The 21,052-nt window shown below is 39.7% G+C and overlaps 1 protein-coding gene across 1 annotated transcript in view; it reads left to right on the top strand.

Moving 5' to 3' along the window:
• Positions 1-21,052, top strand: part of SORCS3 (sortilin related VPS10 domain containing receptor 3) — a 428,038-nt gene that overhangs the window by 171,568 nt on the left and 235,418 nt on the right. The window contains exon 3 of the mRNA XM_083504742.1: positions 19,269-19,368. Coding sequence (XP_083360868.1) covers positions 19,269-19,368 — 100 coding nt within the window. The remainder of the gene's footprint in view (positions 1-19,268; positions 19,369-21,052) is intronic.

The following is a 21,052-nucleotide window of genomic DNA, read 5'->3' as shown; positions in this document are numbered from 1 at the left end:
CAGTTCGTGGAACTTTTATTGGTGAGTTTTAAATAAGATGCTTCATTGAAATGATGGATAAAATATGCATCCAACTTATTCTAACCTATAGCCATAATCCGTCAAAACTGAAGAGGACATGATAACATTGTTTCTATGTCGGTGCTACTTAGTGAACTGAGTATATAAGTATTAGAAAGAGTGTTTGTAAGGAATGGCAACAAATTATTTACTCTCAATTAAACTCCCGGCTGATGTTCTATTTCACCCATTTATATTTATGGTTTGTGCTGTTCTTTGTTTTTTAAAACTCTCTGAACTAAAGCAATGTCTTCTCAGTTAATAACTTTAGCAAAGGGGCTAATAAATATCCAATAAATACTGTGACTGCGGGCAGTTTGAAAGTTTACCTGAGAGACTCTTGATCTTCCTCAGCTGCTGAACAGAAATGAAACCGAGACAAATTTGGCACAGCTGGTTATTTCCATCCCACAGAGGATGAAGAACATTTATATTCTTTCTAGCTATGTGCTTGTGTCTGCCACAAAATTTACAGTGGATCAGAGTAGCAACCACTATACTTTTGGCTTTAGGAAAAATTATCATAGCTCCATCTGCTACTTGTGCGGTGGGCAGTCACATTCTAAACAAGCAGAAGGGATGGGCCCTACAAGATACCTACATTGGGTGCAGATATCTGAAGAACAAACCCCAAGCATGAGGTATGCTTAGGAAGTTTTCTTCAGATTCCACTCTTAACATGGGGATTTCAGGGCAGGACAAGTTGTGCATTCCTACTTCTTGTGCTGTGCATCACTGCCCTGCATGTGAGTAATGCATTCAGAAGGATTTTGTTCCTGGGGCTAAATAATAGGAAGAAGAATGGCAAGAGAACATAGAAAAAAGTGACCAATTTTTAAGATCATATGTTGCTCTACAAACTGGTGATGGCATCATAATATTAGGCTATAATCCTTCACAAAACCATGTTCCACAGATATGACATAGTTGTTTCATAGGGAAGGACCATAGTTCTAGGGTAAATCACCTGGCTTTTCAGGCAGAAAGATCCATGTCCATATCCTGTCATCTCCAGGTAGGGCTGGGAATGACTTTTCACCTTCTTCTTTGTTTAGCTGTTTTTAGTTTGGTTTCTGTTTTTAGAATTTCATAGAATCGTGGAGTTGGAAGGGATCCCAAGGCCATCTAGTTCAACCCCATGCAATGCAGGTATCTCAACTAAAGCATCCATGACAGAAAGCCATCCAACCTCTGCTTAAAAACCTCCAGTGAAGGAAAGTCCACAACCTCCCAAGAGAGTCCATTTCACAGTTGAATAGCTCTTGCCATCAGAAAGTTCTTCCTGGTATTTAGTCAGAATTTCCTTTCTTGTAACTTGAAGCCATTGGCTTGAGTCCTACCCACCAGAGCCGGAGAAAACAAGCTTGCTCCATCTTCCATGTGACAGCCCTTAATATACTTGAAGATGGCTATCATATCTCTTCTATGTCTCCCCTTTTCCAGGCTTAACATACCCAGCTCCTTCAACCATTCTTCATAAGGCTTGGTTTCCAGACCATTGATCATCTTGGTTGCCCTTTTGATTTTACTGATAGCTTTTTAAATACAAATTATGTTGTGCCATTGGAATTGGTACTAATGAAGCATGGGTAATATTTTATTTAAATACATACATACATACATACATACATACATGCATACACACACACACACACACATTTTAAGGGCACATTCCACCTAGGGAAAAGCACTGATGGTGGCAGAGCCAAGAGAGTCGGTGTGACTTGGGGAGAATCCTGACTGCTGAGTGGAGAAATCTTGAGGGCTGCATTTGGCTCTTGGCTAAGAGGTTCTCCACCTCTGGTATAGTCAATGCTGAATTAGATGGACCCAGTGTCTGACTTTGTATGGCAACTTCCTGCATTTGTAGCATTTCCATATTTATTGTGTGTCTGCTTGGAGGAAGATCTAATATGATGCACGGAGAAACTTTTGCTAATAGTTCTCAGAAAAAAAGCAGCAACTAGCACTAAGAATCATGATCAGTACACAGGGCAAAATGCTTGTGACAATGTGCCACATTTGAACTCAACCTGTCCGCTGAAAAAATGGTGATACATGGATGCACCTTAATTTACAGAGAGAACAGCTTTGTATCCCATTGCTTACTCTTTCCCATTTGGTCTTGGTCTTGTCCTGAATATGTGGATGCATTTGTGACATTGGCCTATGAACGATATCTAGAGAGAAGTCTATTGGAATTTTATTTATAGATGTGGCAAATAGACAGCCCATTACCACTGTGAGGCCAGTCACAGCTGTGGGTTCTGGCATGTATTTGATAGATCTGGGGAGTAGCCAATTGCCACATCAAAGAGACCTATCAATATGATTTCATTCTGCCTTACCTCCTGCTCAATATGTACAGGTGCTTTGAGATTAGACTGTGCAAACATTCAGCACATCAAGACATACTTTACAAAATCAGGCTGGTTTTGTAGTCCCAGCGCTGATTCAGTACCTTATTTGTATAACAAAGCATGCATATGTGGTGCCACCAATTATAAATTGTGTGTGCACATTTCTTTGTTATATTTATATACTTGCTTCCCGAGCAGCTTAAAATTATTCCATGGAAAAGGTGTAAAAGGTGCAATATTTTAGAGATGTGTAGATGGGTTTGTGGCTTCTGGTCCCTGGCAATTGATATCATAATCTGAGTTCAGAGTTCTTTCTTCCAGAGGAGGGAATGGAAAGAGCTCAGGGACTAACAGATATTAAAGAAGCCAACCCATAGCAGCTGCTCTTTTATTGAGATGGAGAGACTTTTGGTCCCTTGCAGTTGATGACATACTCCAGTTTCCAGACAGTGGTGTCACATGCCTATTGGAACTGGCATGGCAGAAGGCAGGAAGGCCAATAGTAGATGGAGCCAGAGTCAATGACAGGCAGAACCAACTAATTCTAGATGTGGCCTCATCCTTGTCACTGCTGTTTTACAAGATCAACACTGAGACCTGCAAAGAAGAAACTGACAGGCAATGCCACACCCTGGACTGGTTATAAATAAGTAGGCAGGCATGTGGAGGCTGGCTGGGGGGAAACTGAGGCTGGTTGGACGGTGTTCCATTAGCGCTAATACAGCAATCTCCACTGGTTCCAGACTATATTTTCCAGAGGTAAGGGGAGGAAAAGAGTGCAGATGGATTTCAGGGGCTGCCTAGTGGTAAAGATGCTAACTCACAAAAGCAGTCCTTTAAAAAAATATATATTTTTATTCAATATTTTGTCATTTACAAAAATACATGCCTTGTCTCTTTTTTTCAAGTTGTGTTTTCTACAGATCAGTTTCATTTGTTGTGAGACATTAGTGTTGCATACATTGTTATGTTAGGAAGAAAAGAGGGGGTGGGGTGGGGTGTGGGGTGGGGTAGTTATGCTTCTATTCTTCTATTTAGTGTACATGTGGGGTTTTGTGCCAGTGTCACTTGTATGGGTTCTCTTACTATTCACTTGTTGTATTTCCTTGGTGGTGAGAGAGGTTGGGGGTGGCCTAGCGGGTGGTTGGTTGTCTTTGGTTGGCTGTCGTGAGATTTGCTTTTGTGTGTGAGTGGGGTGTGTGTCTGTGTATTTTTGGATGAGGTTAGCCAGATGAGAATCTGCCCCATTTAAATGGAAGTAATGAATGATAAAGCATAAACTAGTTATAATTGGGATGTGGCAGGTTGTGGGCTATATTGAAAGCAGTAGTTGTATCATAAGCATTTAAAGAGGATTGGTTCCTCATTTTTACAATCATTTTGGCCCCTCCTTAATTTCCTTAATTATCATGCATCCAATCCATAATTATAGAAAAAGAACCATCTTTGGCTTTTTAATGCATTGCACCATCTCCACCCCCCTTCATTAATTTAACTTCTATATAAGCTAACAGATTGCCATAAAGGAAAACAGAATTTCTCAACCAGCGTCGCTAATAGCTGTATTTCAGGAAAGGCCCTCTGGTGCATGTTGAACAATAACTAGCACTCCTGCGCCACTTGCAGTTTTTAATTGAATTTCTATCCCATGGATATCGTGTTGGAGCTATTCATCTGCTCCACTAAGTCTTCTGATATTAAACAAGTTCTTCCAAGTTATTATTGTAATATAAATATTGCTCAAGAGTTGATTTGCATTAGAAATTCACAGCCGTGCTGGGGATAGCACTGCAGGAAGCTCTGCCATGCCCATGTAGAAGCAAAGGAACCATATTAATATGGATGAACTTCTGTTGTGCTTATCAGGCATGTCAGTATTCTGCTCACTGCCCCCATTTCTGCAAAGTGGACCAGTACTTGAACTAAAACCAGCCCACCTTCATTTTAAAAAAATTAATATATTGATTCACATCCTTTAAACTAGAACACAAATTAGGAATTGTTAAGTCAAACAAAGCTGGCCATATTTTTACCACATGGCAGTTTGCTATTTCAAAACTTTCGACAATGTGTTGTTTACTCTTCATGGCTTTAACCAATCTGAACATCAGAAAGAAAAATGAAATAAAAATGATGAGGCTATATTAAATGCCTTACATAGATACCAACCGCTAAATATGTGTTTCTGTGCCTTTTGAAAAAGGGACTTTCCAAAAGAGAAAACAAATTTATAACTGGATATTTGGGTATTTAATAAATCTAAAGTCCAAACTGAAATGCTCATTGTGAATATTAAGTTCCATTCAAGCTTGTTCTGCATCTGAAGTGGTTTTCATGGTGACAGACATCCATGTTCCCTTTCATTTTTTAAGGTTGATCTGCCTTCTCCCATTAACTTTGTAAAGTCCTACCAGCTCATTTGTTTGTTTAACCTGAGTCAGGTTGTGCACAAGCAGGACTTGCCAAGTACAAAATGTTCATAGCATTGTGTTATAAGCATTGTGACTCCCCCCCCCCCATATAGCACTATAAAGGTTGTTAAAAAGTGCTGAATTGTTTTTCTTCCAAATATTCCATTGAGTTTTACTGCTGGACTTAAGGCTCCCCATCCGCACGACATTGTCTGTGCTATGAAAAGCTGCCCATATTGGACAGAAGTCAAAATAATTTGATGTAGATGATAATAACGTCAGAGTTAAACCACAAAAGAAGTTATTGCAATCATTTTGAGGTAGAGATCAATGTGGATTGCCCTTTGATGAATACTTTGACATTGATGTACTGCAGTTATTTTATTATGGTTAACGTACTGCTGATGTCAAGAGTTCCTACCACAAAAGACCAACATCCACTTGATAGACCATCCACTGATACCAGCTGTCTCAAGTCAAAGTCTATTCCTCCCCCTTATTTCAAATTCAACATTCTGGATCTGTTGATGTCAGCTTTATCTCTTGCACACTTAGTTTTAAGCATTTTAGAGTAAAATTTAGGCTGCAATCCTTACCCACGTGTTTGAGAGTAAGTCCTACTGAAGAAAATGGAGTTTGCATCTGAGTAAACATGTATAGGATTGACCTCTCAGCAACACTTACATCCCAGATGGTGGATGAACCATGATACTGGCTCATCAGTGGAACAGGACAGAGCAATCCAAAGTCCCCATCTGCTTGCTGTAGGGGTGGAAGTGCCTTTCCACCAGTGAAGAAAATCATTGCCAGCAAAGATACAGATTCATCATAGAGGCCTCCACTACATCTATGGGAAGCTCCAAGGGATTAGCTTTACCACCAGTACTGTTTCTGGCATCAGGTCCCAAAATGGAGCATTTGATGGGCAAGGAGAAGCAGGGCAAAGATGGCCTTTTTTGGAGAGGCCCCAATACTGGGCCTTCCACCTATGGCAGTCCATGGTACAACTAACCTCCCCGCATTAGAAGTGTATGTGTGATTTGGTTTACAGAAAATTCCACACAAGGAAGATACATAGATCTTCCTATTCCCCTAGCCTCCCTTGGGACTAGGGCTGGGCAATATATCGCTATATCCTATATCCAAAACTGGTTTGAAGTCTAGATCGTTATATCAGTTTCATAGTTTTTGACCTGGCAATATATTGCAAATCATGATGTATGTGTGTACTATGCAAAAATCACAATGTGGGAAAAACTGTGAAGCCAGCCAGTACTTCTATATGGCTCCATCCTTACTTCAGACAGTGTAATATATATATATCAGAATGTTTAGGTGGTGATATGTTGTGATGTTGATAATCAGATATTTCCCAGACCTCCTTGGGATTGCACTGTAAGGAATATGAATCTACCTACTTCATACACATTATTTCCTTTCCCTATCTTCTTATTTGTGTTTATTTACTATTTATATTATTTGCAGTCAATGCAAAGATTTGGCCCCCCCAGTTAAATGCTTAGTATGTTTTAAGCATGTTGTTAGTTTAGTTTCACAGTTTTAATAAAACTTCAATCCATTCCTGTCTTCTTTAGGCATCTAAATGCCTGCCATCACATTTTATTATTTTGGTATTGTAGAAATTCATTGTAGTCATCATAGTTTAACCTTCACACATAATTCAAGACTGGAATGTCATATTTATGTGTTCAAAGAACAATAATCTTACTGATCAGGTCAGCAGGCAAGGATGCAGTTCTGTTTTTTGTTTTTCCTTTTAAGAGAACATAAACCTTCATTTTCTTTGCCTGCCCAGAAATGGAGTCAGTGTCAAAGAGATGGAAAACAATAGCATCTGGTATATCATATAAATTTAGGAAAGAATGTCAGGTAACAACACGGAGATCACAGTGACAAGGTACTGGATGGATATACAGTTATAATTCAGGGATATTTTATGTTGGTTAAGAAGGGGTGGAATAAAAATAAAAATAAAAATAAAAATAAATAAATAATTTATACCCCACCCATCTGGCTGGGCTTCCTCAGCCACTCTGGGTGGCTTCCAACAAAATATTAAAATACAGTAATCCATCAAACATTAAAAGCTTCCCTAAACAGGGCTTCAGATGTCTTCTAAAAGTCTGATAGATTTAACTGCAGTGCAGGGAGAATAGGGGTCAGCTTGCTTTGGTAGGGATGAGTCAAGGTAGCAGTTAGAACATTTTGCTGTGTTAAACAGAAGCCACAATATTTAGTGTCCTGCTGAAACACTAAAGGCCTAGATAGCTTTCAGGAACTATCCAACCTCTACATCTTTTGTTTCTCCTGCTTCTTCACCAGCTCATCCTCAGCTATGGTGTTTAGATGGAAGTCCTAGTTCTTAAGCAACTTTTCATTTGTTGTCTGTGATAGATGATTCAGAAAGTATGTGACACACAATTGTGTCTAGAGGCTGTTTGGCCATACATGATATTGCACAGATCCCGGACTCTATGCTTTCCTCATTAGGTTACAACGCAGTCATTAGTTTGGTGCGGGCAATTATTGATGGTGCCATTAAAACAAAGATCCCATTTCCATTCATCTTTTTCTTTCTCCCAGCAGCAAGAATGCCACTAAGTGTAATCACATAGGATGTTATAAAAACGACACATTTTATTGGTCTGTGCCAAGGAAGAGGGATTAATACTTACAAAATCTTGGAAGTATTCTGCACAATATCTTTGCAAGATAATAACTTGCAGCAAAATTCCCCAGTCATTATTTACTTCCTTGGTCTCCATTATTACTTTATGCATGAAGTAGAAGAGAAACATAATTCTTTCAGATAACACTCCTCAACATACATTACTGTTGACTCATAAAAGCAGTCACAGCTTCACTATGCTGCCCTGGTTATTGCAAAAATATGTTTAACATCAAGTAGCTTTGCAATATATACATGTGCAAGGCATCATATTGTTCTCCTTGGTTTACCCCTATTCTCCCTGCTCTGCAGTTAAATCTTACCGATAGCTTGTTGATTGATTAATCATGGCTACATATTAACATGCAGCTGCCTTATGTCAGAATCACAGACATATTGGTTATCGCTCGTTGGGACAGGATGCGGCTTGGGAAAAGCAAAGCACAACTCCACGCACTTGAGGCAGGAGCTGGTGCATCTGCCTGTACATCCTATTGCCTTTCAGATTAAATGGTGCCTCAAGAGGTGCCATGATGCATGATGCCAGAGGTCCCTGTAGGACCAGAATGGGAAGCCTGATGCCCTACAAATGTCCCATCAACCCCAGTCAGTGTGCCCAGTGGTCAGGGATGATGGAATCGTACTCAAGAAACATCAGGAATTTCCCTTGTGACACTGAAAGTAGTGTGTGTGTGTGTGTGTGTGTGTGTGTGTGTGTGTGTGTATATATATATATATATATATATATATATATATATATATAATGTTCAAATATCCTCTAAATGGGCAGTTTCCTCCTTTTACAAATTCAGGTGACCCCCTTTTTTTGCTGCCCAGGCAGCCATTGTGTGCTGGCACACATGGCAGTTTTTTCAAGAGGTAAGTATCACCCCCCTTTTTTAAGAAAAAAAGAGCACTTAATTAAATCTACATAAGCACAGAAGGGCTCTTCTCTTCTCTTCCTCCCTCTCCTCTCCCTGTTGCCAAGGTCAGTGGGAAGGAGGCAGTGGTTTGAGGGCAGTGGGCAGATTGGAATCTCTCTGCATATTTTGTTTGGATCTGAGAACTCTGATTATATTCTTTGGGGTCTTCATGGTAGCTGTGTATGCAACCCTGCCAACCAAGCTAATGAAATCAAAACTAGGTAACTTTTCAGGCCCAAATTTCACTATAAAAATTGTCAATTACTGTGGAATAATTGAGAGAACAGTAGCTTTCATTTACAGTATGATATTCTCTGAAATATGTTTAATATACTACTTTCCCCTATTTAATATTCCTTTGTTTCCCCCATTCCCTGGCAGAAAGTTTTATTTCTGTATTATTATTTTTTACTGCATTTAATACATAGAAAAATTTTAATATAAGTATTTAAATTATTGTTATTTTTTAAACAACAACCAACATATTTTTCCTCACCAAAACTAACAGTGAAACAAAAAACTGAATTCACCTCCACCTCCAAATCTTCCAAAGCAAATTTCAGGATCTGCTTTCTCCTCAAAATACAAATGCAATTTTTGCAAGCCACTAAAAACCAGTGAATCTTACGTTGTACTCAAGCTAAAAATTAGTGAAGGGAGTTATTCAGTTCCCCTACATGTTCCTCAAAGAACCCTAAGAAAAGTATGGGTTTTATCTGAGACTTTTTGGAGAAATGTTGGAAAAAACAAATGGGAGCAGCAGCACATTTGCCAGATGGGGGAGGGAGAAAGACTCCTTCCTGATCTCCAACACCGGACCAAAAAGAAGGTGTGTTAGAGATTGGATTGGAGGTGCATTGGTGGGAAGAACAGAGGGAGCTGGGATGAACTTGGCAGAAGGCTTAAAGAAGTTGCATTTTTCATAGATGTGGAGTCATAAAGCTTGTCGCATATTTGAAACAAACTCAACTTGTTGAGCCTGGCTATCACTATTATTTATTTATTTTTTTAAAAAACAGCTCAAAATCCCCCATAAGATTTGATGCACTATCCTCGGAAAACACCTTATACTTACCATTCCATCTTCTATGGCAATTTAGTGAATTTGCAGCCTATGTTGGTATAAGAAGAGCTCTTTGTAGAGCTGACAGGCATCTCTGGCCTCTAGTTGTTGAGGTTAGAAACCAGACAGTATAGTCTGTCAGTTGTGAACACCCTAATCCAAGACATCTCACTCTGAGGGAGTGTCATTTTCTTCAAGTTGTCATTACAGACCCGAGGCTGCCTGTTTGGGGGCTGGCCAGGGATGGAATGACTTCTCAGGTTTGGGCTATTTTATCGATTCCAGTGTCTGACAAGTTTATTTTTCCCAGCCAAGGTGCTTTGTGTTAGATGAAGCTCTGAACGGGTTCTGTAAAAATGACAGAGAAAGCACTACTGAAGGGAGATTTGGCCTGATGAAAGTGACGAGGCATTAGCAGCTTGGAAATCACTGTAGGCTCACAGCTGAGATGACAGGTTAGACAGATGCATGATTCAGCAGAACTGGAATCCAGGGACAAGCTTTTTCAAATTTGTTTCCTTGCCAAACTAGTCACTGTTTAGCTTGTTACTGCAACATCTCAAGAAGTGATGGACAAATCGGTCTATTTCCAGTCTGCGCCACCTTCTCACATGTTAACATATAAGTCCATTCCACAACAAAAATGTGTTTAAGTATATAATTGAATAGCTTTTTAAAATGCATTTTTTATCAAAGTATGCATCTCTGAAATATATCAACATATCTAACTATATGTTCTCTACACATTCATTTTTAAGCGCAATGTGATACTTTATTTGAGTCAAGAACAGGTTTGGAACATCCAGGAAATATAAAATCTGATTGGATAACAGTGTGCTGACATTAGTGCATTTGATCAGTGTATATCAGAATTTGCAAGTATCAAATTCCCCAAGCGTCCCTCCTCTTAAAATGGGCCTTTCTTTTTGTTTTTTTAATAGATGTTGACTCCCTCTCTCTGGTAATAGATCGATATCTCTGTGTAATAAGTTTCACTTGTCTAACTAAAAATTAATAAATAAATGGATAATTTTTAATTTTGTAGGTTTTTGAAGGTATGTATTGGTATCAGGATCATGGGGAATAAATCCTTCTAATCGAAAAGGAGGCATAATTTTCTCATAATAATGTAAACAAACATATACATTCAGTTTGCCAAAGACTTTAAGATTTTGGCAAGGATTGAATTAATATAAAGGAAAGGAAGAGTTGAGGTGGGGAACATACCAATAAGGTAGAAAAGACCATTGCAGTTGCCCTGGCCAATATGGTTGGGATAGTCACATGGCTCTGTGTGTGTGTGTGTGTGTGTGTGAGAGAGAGAGAGAGAGAGAGAGAGAGAGAGAGAGAGAGAGAAATGGCCACTGGTTTCTTGCATACTCCAAAATACGCATCAGAAATTATGCAAATGCTCTTTTACTTTATTTATAGACTGTTCCTCAGCAATGCTCTCAGAGTGGCTCACAATAAAATAGTAAAATCAGTGAAGCATAAAAATCACAATAAAAATCACAATAAAACCAGTCACAGCAAAGCAGTAAAATAAAATAAAATGCCAGCATAAAATATCAGATACTTAAAAGGCTCTGACAAATAAAATGCACCTGACAAACAAATAAGAACAGCATGGCACCAGCCACACTTCTTGGGGTGACACAAAAGAAAGGACCTGTCTCCTGCCATCACCTATCTCACCTCAGAATTTGGCACAAGCAAGCCTGAGAGGCTGATTTTAAGTCCCATGAAGGATATGTATGATATTGGATAACATGTTAATGTTGCTTGCATGAGTAAAAAGAGTAGCTAGGTATTCATAGGCCAGATTAAGGCCCCATCTGCAGTATAAATGTAAAGTAGTATCATACTGCTTTGCTTTCCTGAAGAATAATGGAAACTGTAGCTTGTTAAGGTTGCGAGAGTTGCCAAAAGACCACTTTTCTCCACACAGCTATAGTTATCGGACAGTGGTTTAACAGTCAATCCCTCTTCATAGGGAACTCTGGGAATTGTAGCAGATAACAAGCTACAGTTTCCAGGAGTATTTAGGTAAAGGTAAAGGACCCCTGGACGGTTAAGTCCAGTCAAAGGTGACTATGGGGTTGCGGCACTCATCTTGCTTTCAGGCTGAGGGAGCTGGCGTTTGTCCACAGACAGCTTTCCGGGTCATGTGGCCAGCATGACTAAACCGCTACTGGTGCACGGAGGACCAGGACGAGTGCCAGAGCGCACAGAAACACTGTTTACCTTCCCGCTGCAGCAGTACCTATTTATTTACTTGCACTGGCGTACTTTCGAAGTGCTAGGTTGGCAGGAGCTGGGACCGAGCAACGGGAGCTCACCCCGTTGTGGGGATTGGAACTGCCGACCTTCTGATCAGCAAGCCCAAGAAGCTCAGTGGTTTAGACCACAGCGCCACCCACGTCCCTCAGTAATTGGGGGAAGCCATGGCTGTTTAAAATGTGGTATGATACTGCTTTATATGTATAGTGCAAACAGGGCCTAACTAGGTTGTCACCTTCAAAGCAGAGCACCTAAGTTGGAGTGACTTTTGCCAGGAGAGAAACATTCTTCTTACCAACTTTCAGGATTCTGAACTGAGATATCAAGCAGCATAGCCAAAGCAGTATTCACAAATCCTATTAACATCAATTGTATCAGGCTAGAGCATTATGGCCAATTATACAGATTGTGGTTGTAGCAAATTATTATATGTGGATCTAGCATGTGGCCAAGATTGCTAAACTGCTCCCCAAAGTGTCATGCAACAGGTGATCAATCCTCAGTGAGTTTCCCCTCCACATCTCCCAACCCCATGCTGTTTTATTTTTGCCCTACACAGGGATGGGGGAGGTTTCCAGGTGTGTTGCACAGAAGATGCAGGAGCAGGCAGATGGCCAGCTTTGGAGATAAATGAATGGGAGAAATTATGGCTGCCTTGGCTTCTGCTGCATTAAGGAATTAAAAACCTCTGGGGTTGCAAGCTGGCAACTGTAGCCGTGGCACATTGGAGACAGATATAGAACACCTAGAGCCATGGGTTTTTATAAAAAAACGAACCCTGAGATCATAAAAAAGACAGAGGAGAGATAGAAAATACGAGCAAAGACACACAAAGGCATCTATCTCAGCGAGCAATTCATAATTTCCTGCATGTACACTACACTGTCCCGAGAGACTGATGCATCTTTTACAACACTCATTTCCCTGGCTCAGGACACAAACATTGAAAGGCCTGTTGCTGACCTTCAGTGCCCTTGCAAAAGTGAAGTCTTGGAACAGATAAATGGAAGGCTATGCTAAGAACATGGTATTCATATATTTGCTTTAAAACTTATACCCACCTTTCTATGCAAGGGGACTCACAACAATTAAAGATAGAAAACAAAACTAGAAGTTAAAAAAGGGAAAAAATAAAAAAGTCTATGAGCAGCAGAGAGTAAAATAGCAAAAGGTGTAAAACAACCAAAACCCAATGCATAAAATATCTCCCTGCAGATTAGGAGTTCCCTTTTGATGATTTGGAGCTCTGCCTTTTTCTGTTTTTTTCCTAACTCTTTCTCCTCACTTTCCTCTTCATTTGCAAGATTGCAAAATAAGGTGGTGTTACTACTCGGATCCCTTTTAGTGTAGGATATGTGGGGAGTCCTTCACTTACAATGAAAGCAATAAGCCTTGATTTCCATAGGTGCTGCTTTTGCTACAATGTTCATGATGTGTAAACCATATGTTAGCCAGTCTCTAATGGATTTGGGATGGACCGGACTGGTGCATTGTGGTTCAACTGTTTCATAGCCCGTAAGGGCAGCTGAAACAAACTGGAAATTTTCATGCCTCTTGCAATTTCATTGCTACAAGGTACCGGGAGAAAGTTTACTGTCTTTTAATTTGTTAGTGCTCATTTCCTGATAGGGCTTTGGAAGAATTGGGTGCCATTATAATTAAGGGCAGCTTGATTTATTTGTTTTTACAAAGGTCTCCTGTGTCACTTTTTTAAATGTGTGCAATTCCCACAGCAGGCTCAATCCCCCTTTCCTTTCCTTTTTAATCAAGCTTATACATTCAGCTATAAGTTGTGTGCATGTGGGTTTTCTATTTTTATTTTTTGCATTTCCATTCAAGGGCTATTTTGGATTAGTATCCCCTATAGGCATTTATTAATAAGAAGCCTTTACTGATACCTAATCTCTATTTCTTTTATTTTCATAAAAGAGAATCATAGAGTTGTAAAAGGTAAAGGTAAAAGGACCCCTGACCATTAGGTCCAGCTGTGACTGACTCTGAGGTTGCGGCGCTCATCTCGCTTTATTGGCTGAGGAAGCCGGCGTACAGCTTCTGGGTCATGTGGCCAGCATGGTCCCTCAAAGGTCACCCAGCCCTATCCCCTTGGGTGCAGAGAATTCCCTACTGCAGCATCTCTGATAGGTGGCCATCTAGCTTCTGCTTAAAAACCTTAAACAAAGGAGAGTCCGCCAGTTTCCAAAGCGGTCTGCTCCATTGTTGAACAGCTTGCACGTTCAGGGCATTCTTGCTAACATTTAATCCAAATACTTTCACTTGTAATTTGAACCCATTCAATCACATCCTATCCTCTGGAGCAACAAAAACAGATTTGCTCCCTCATCTATGTGACAACTCTTCAAATGCTTGGAGATGGTTGTATTACTTCTTGGCTAAGCATATCCAACCCCTTCAACCTTTCCTCAAAAGACTTGAAAGGTTTAGGTAAGTATTAGAATTTACCTTAGAAATAATAAAAACAGTAAAACAGCATTTCATCAAAGTTTGGAAGCATTTGGGGTGTGTGGTGAGAATGAGAGAGGAACAACTGTATACCAGAAAGTGGAAATTATAAGCACTATTGCCTGGCCAGAATAACTGCTCCTAATTCTACTATGAAAATAGATCAGCCACCTATTTGAGCTGTTAGCCCTTTTCTAAAACTATTTTGTGATATTGGAAAGATACACACATATCTCTGTGGCCTTTAAAAACATGTTTTGAAATCTTTCACAATTCTATTCACGTGTAGTTTATTCCCTTTGCATTTCTTTTTTTAAAAAACATTTGATACCTGGAGAAAACAGTAGCAGCATGATGGGGTGTGATGCAGACAGAATTAATATGATCATAATTAATATCAAGTCCCTAACTAATCAAAGTGTCTGAGGTGTTTGGGGGCTGAAGATGTATCTGTTACGTTGTGTGAAACTTCTTTTTAGTTTTCGAAAGCAACAAATGAATGCAATGATAATAATAAATACTGAAACCCAGTCTGTGCATCAGGTTTGCTTATATTTCCATTTCTGCATTGTAAAAAGTACTTGTTAAATATTGCAAGATGCTAAGATGAAAGAGGATAGTGGAAGTGTTAGGTTTTTCTCTAGGTCCCCACAGGCCATTTTTGTAAGGCTGGAGCTGGCCAATATTCCAGTAGAAAAGATCTATGTCCGATTAAAGTTACTAAGAGCCAGACTTTCCTGCTACCTTTTCCTTAAAAGAGTGAGAAATATTATGAATAAATGGGTAAAGAATGAGGACCATTAGTGGATAACAAGCCTGTAAGTATGGCGTATTTTCAGAAGTAAACATAACTGCTGGGGAAATTATAAGCTGATTATTATATTATTTGTTTGAAAACATTTTGGAATAAATAAAGGTAAAGGTACCCCTGCCCGTACGGGCCAGTCGTGACCGACTCTAGGGTTGCACGCTCGTAGGCATGGACTATTTTTTTTTTGTGGGCAATCATTTTTGGTGTTGCAGCCCCAACCCTCTGGAGCAGATTTGGGGAGGGTCTGGACGATGGGCGGGGAAATTCTTTTGTGCAAGTGGAAATCCTTGCACTAGCAGGATCACTTTATTGGATAATGAAATTAGCAGGAATGGTATGGCTCCCTTGTGACATCATGGTTTCCAATTTCAGGTAGACTGAACAAAAGGAAGGGCAAAACTCAAAGCCAGTGTGACACATAAAAACTAATGCACCCACCATTGTTTTTCACATTCATTTTTGTTTTCATATTCACTTAACGATAAAATAAATGTAAAATGAATGGGGTATATATTTGTTTAATTTTCCATTGATCCCTAGATGATGATGCATTGGAAAGTCAAATCTGAGTGAGGGCAATGATCTATGCCTTCACTCTCAATGGGGAATCATTGTTGCCCTATTTAACAGGCTTTCTGGACATTTGAACATAATGGAAAGGGGAACAGTTTTTCAGGAAGCATATATGTGATTCCCTCCCCCCCCCCCAATTATTATTTTTTTTGCAAAATGCACCACCCTTTCCAGTTTAGCACTGTAAATTAGCATTATCACTCATTGGCTCTCTCTCACACATACCTACACCTACACCTCAACTATTAAATGACTTTCTATACCTCTTCTCTTTGATAATAGGAGTTTGGATGCTTCCGAGCCTAAGCCCTGCTGGTGGGGTTAGGTTAGGAGTTACATTAGTGCTCATGCTATTTCCATTACAAAGCATTTAGGGATATTCATCCATTAAGAGCTGCCTGACCCTATGAATCTGCAAGTACTGGATGTCTCCTGCTGTGCATTTAATTGCGCCAACATTACCAGTATTCAGCTATATACATCAGGGAACTCTAATTCCAAGACCTGCTTTAAGAGGAGGTCACTTGTCAGCAATAAGCCTGCTCTTGGTACCAAGATAGATATGAAGGAGCTTTGGATCTTGACCAAATGCTCTTAAATCTGTGGTTTCTCAAGTTGTCTTGGCCCATTTTAAGATTAAAAGCCAATTGCAGAAATTGGCAAAGGACGTGATAGCACAGAGCTGGTCAGTGGTATTGATTTATACCTCCTATCTTATGGATCCCACAATCAATTGACCTTGTAATCTGACTTAGAAGAGTGGGTGTAACTTTTTTTCTTTTCCCTGAACAAGCAATGTGTACCTAAATTATGTGTGCCTAATGCAGCAAGAAATTAACATTAATGCTTGCTGTCTGCTACAGTGCAACAAGGACGGTGAAACAAATATGGCAGGGGTAGCTAACCAGATACCCTCCAGATGTTTTGGTCTACTGTTCCTATCATCCCTGACCATTGAGCAAGGAACTGAGGGCTGTTGTGGCCCACAACATGTGGAAGGCACTTCTTTGGTTACCCCTGAAATGTAGAGTCATCTGGGAACTCATAGAAATGGGAGCAGAAAGTAGTGAAACAGTATGCCAACAAGTATTCTGATGTATAGTGGTTTTAAGAAACACATTACAGAGATATTGAACCACAATTCAGCTAGCAGAAGTCTGTGATCTGTCTATAAATCATCCATGACAGATTCTCCAGAATCTTCCCTTTTCAGATGCTACACTTTTGGTTCACTCTCATATCTTCCCGAAACATGCAGTCATATATCAACATAATGAGCAAACTGGGCAATTGTTGTTAATGGCTGACAGACACATCTGTGATGGCAGTGACTATCAAAAAAAAAGGGGGGTGCATTTGTGATCCAGGAATTCTGGTGAACTAAGTATTTTGCAATAATTCCTCTTGCTTCCCGCCATATTGGATAATGAGAGTGGCGGCGGCTTGTGCCCATTGGGAATGGTAGGACAGAAGGCAGAGAAGCCAACAGTAGATGGTGCCAGAGCCAAAGAAAGTCAGAGAAAAATGATCCTCATCTTTGTCCTCATCTTCCTCCCTGCTTTCATTCTTCAATGGTAACACTGAGACAAAGGAAGAGGAAGCTCACTTTCAGTGCCATACCTTGGACTGGTTGTAAGAAAGAAGGCAGGAAGTTGGGGCTGCCCAAGGGCAGACTGAGGATGGTGGTGCCATGTCTCAGGATGGTGAAGAATTTTGACTCACTTTTAAATTAATTTGCTTGTAACAAAATTCGCACTTCCGAAACAATATGTGATCACAAACACAACCATCTTCCATTGAAGTTCTCCAGACAAGTAATGTGCATATACTAGGGTGAAGTGTTTGTGCATAAATGAGTGAAAGTAAGATACAAAACCCCTTTATTTTAGGATAAAATTTCGCCTTGCAAAAATGTGTGTATTCACAGTAAAATGTTGACAAATTTTCATGAGGACTTTAAAAAATAAAAAATCAAGTGATTGTGGAAATGTGAAGAACTGAACTTAACACTGAAATAGTGAGAAGCTGAATTTAACAGATTTGCCCATGACTAGCAGTGCCCCAATGGACCCCCTTAATGGACCAACCTCCACTGTAGAATATTGAGAACATATATTCCTCAAGATGCATTTGCAACGTTTACAGCTTTATTTGTTTATTTATTTACAAGTGCAAACTTCTCTTTGTATTCTCAAAGAAGAAGGGTGGAAAAGAGATAAGGTATAAAGGAGGAAGCTCTTGGAGATGTAATCTACACTTGCAAATGCCACCTCCAGATCATCTGTTGTATCTTTTAGGCTTTGCTAGCATAGGAACCAATACCTCTCTTCCCAGAAAGGGGGAAAAAATGCCTGGCACTGAGGCAGCTACTTTAATCTTAATATACTAGAGATATAAATTTGACTGATCTGTGGGGGTGATTTTGGTCTCTGCCACTTTTGACCTTCAGATTTATCTCAACCTCTGATTTCATGTTTCCTTTGCTTCACAATCTTTGATGCATATCCTATATTTGTTTTAAGCGATGGTCCTTGCTCTTTAGGAATGTGCTGTCTGAAGGTGTCTGTGAGTGAACATTTCTGTGTGTGTAGTGAGTCTCATGTTGTTATTCATACAATTTTATCACGACATACTTTTAAAAGTGAGGACCATATCGAAAGCGACATCCAGTAAAATTTGACATCGTATGGAAAGCGAAGACAGTAAAAATGGCTACTCTTCTGTGAGATGATGTTGGTAACAACAGCCCCAAATCTTCAAACCAGTTAATATATGACTTGGTTCAGTCTACCATGTGCAATGGAGAAGAGGGCAGCTGCCCCCATTTTCTCAAAGAACACATGAGATATTCCACATGGAGGCTTACATGTGCACTGATGAGATGCATACATTCCTCCCCCTTCTGTGTCAGGAAAGAGACCATGAATCATAGCATCATGCATTATGCTTGAAGTGCCTATGACACCTGCTAAGTTGGGAATATGGGGGAGAGGAAACAGCCTGCTTGAGTGACATCACAACCAGGGATAATGGATGAGCCTATGCTCAGGTTTTTCTGTTTGCAGCCCAAAGACTACATTGAGGCTGCATAGATACCATACATTTAAAGCACATTTTAAGCACATAGCTTACTAAAAACAATCATGGGAACTGTGGTTTACCCCCTTACAAAGCTGCGGCGCCCAGCACCCTTAACAAACAACAGTTCCCAGTATTATTTGGGTGAAGTGATGTGCTTTCAATCTTTAAAGCAGATTCAGAACCAGCTTATCATTTATCAGTTGGTTTACGCAAAGAAAACTCACTGTACAGGGTCTGCCTAGTGACCTAACCAGTCTAAGTATTCTGCGTCTAAGAACACCAATATTAAATGAACAAAAAGTTTCAAGGAGAAAATTCAAACTAATACAATAATGTATCTTTTCAGCAATATAAATAAATAGTTTGTAATGCAGTCTTGATACTAGCTATCATTATGCTTAGATACATGAAAAAGAGTAACTGATTAAATAAAATACCAGCCACAAACTTGTTGACAAAGCACCCAATTGATGCTCGATGCCAAACATTCCATTTATGGATCAGGAGTATTGCCAAAGTCCTAAAGAGTAACTCAATGCATTTTCTCTTTATTCCAGGTCCACAGATTATGGGACTACTTATGAAAAGCTAAACGACAAGGTGGGATTGAAAACAGTGCTGAGTTACCTTTACGTCAGTCCTACGAATAAGAGAAAGGTAAGGAAGCTATTTTGGAACAGGTAGCTAAGTACAGTAAAAAAAATAATGAAAAAGCTCTGCTCACACAGGAGAGAATTGTGTGTGTGTGTGTGTGTGTGAAAGGCTGGGGTCAAGAGGTTCATCTTCAGCATGTGACAAAAGTGATACAATGCAGTTGCCACATAAACCTCTGTGGGGACAGAAATTCTGAGAATAATGTCGACTTCCCATTTATACTATAGAGTATAGACTGACTTAAGCATCTGCCATTTTAAGCCTTACCTGTAATATGGTCTGAAGCTATAATTGTAGAGCATGTGTTCCAGTTTCTTCAGACAATGTGTCTACTTCTTTATGCAAATAACTTTTCAACTTGGCCTCATGTTAGTTTGAACCCAGAATGACTCCATTAAGAACAGGGTACTCCTTCCCATAGTAGGCCCTTTGAAATAAATGGACATCACTTATGTTCATTAATGTCAAGGGGTCTACTTTGAACATGTCTTAGTTGGACACAACCCAAGGCTGCAATTGTTTTCTAGCTTATGGTTTGCACAAAAGATTAGAGGCTTCATGGAGTAGCAGAAGTACAAGAACTGAACTCAGTTTCTGTTGCTTCCTTTCAGCCCTTGGTTCTATTTGCTACCTTTTAAGTTTAGCAAATTTTAGCATTCACAGCTGGGGTTGGAACAATATACAAAAAGCCAAGAGTTCAAAGTCACTAATAAGGATATGCAAAGAGCGTGAGGCAAATAGAAAAAAACTAAGCGTTTGCTTGGCGTGCGTAGCAACCAGAGTGATGTCACTGTTTTCCATGTGATGTTCTCTGTGCTCCTGCAGAGAGAATCCAGGGTCATTTGTTATAATTTTTTTTTTTTTAAACTAAAGTAATCATCATGTTGATTCACTTTGTGGGAAGGGAACAGATGCCGTTATCTCTTGTGTGTTGTCAGAGACAGATTGCCATAGTAGATAACTAAATGGCAGCATCAGAGCTGTGTAAGGGGAAATCTTTGGAACTATTACATTTGATCTTTTTCAAAGTGCCGTTTTGGTCACCTGCTATATATCAATCTGAATGTGCATTTTGCCGTTAGTATTTTTACTATTATTTTTTCCATCTGTTGTCAGGTCACCAGGTTCAGGACTGATGTTTATTTTTCTGCCAGGTATCTTAAGGCAGGCGCATCACCATAGCTACAGTTTTGTCCTGTCACATCTACGGGGAATCTTTTCTTTTTAAATTTCTCTGGCTGAGTACTCATCAGTCATCGTGACCTGCTCAGTGTTCTGAAGTCAAATCAGATCATCTTCTGTTTCATATGATAGACTAGGATAGCTTTTGTGTCCACGTGCTTTCAGCGTGTTTTCTCAGAATCCAGAAACCCAGGCACCCCAAGATTCAGATTGTTGTAATGACTTTCCCCAAAGCAGCACCCATTGCTTCTTGTTCGCATTCCTTGCTGCTAATCCTTCACCCTTTTGCAAACTTACTCTGCCAAGTGATAGAAGTGGTTGGGGGTGGAAAAGATGACAGCACTCCTGCACCTTTAATAGTTCTGTTGAACAGGTATATATATTTCTTATGTTCCCATTGAAATTCTCAAATCCAAGAACACACAAAAAGGTATGAAGAAGTAATTTCTTTTGTCTGTTCTCCTAGCATTCAACTTTGCTGGATGTCCACAAGTTTTAGTGTTAT

This window comes from Podarcis liolepis, assembly GCF_965112155.1.
Source record: "Podarcis liolepis genome assembly, chromosome: 5".
Lineage (NCBI taxonomy): Eukaryota > Metazoa > Chordata > Lepidosauria > Squamata > Lacertidae > Podarcis > Podarcis liolepis.
Note: the sequence above shows the minus strand (reverse complement) of the source record. Positions and strands in the feature narration are given on the sequence as shown.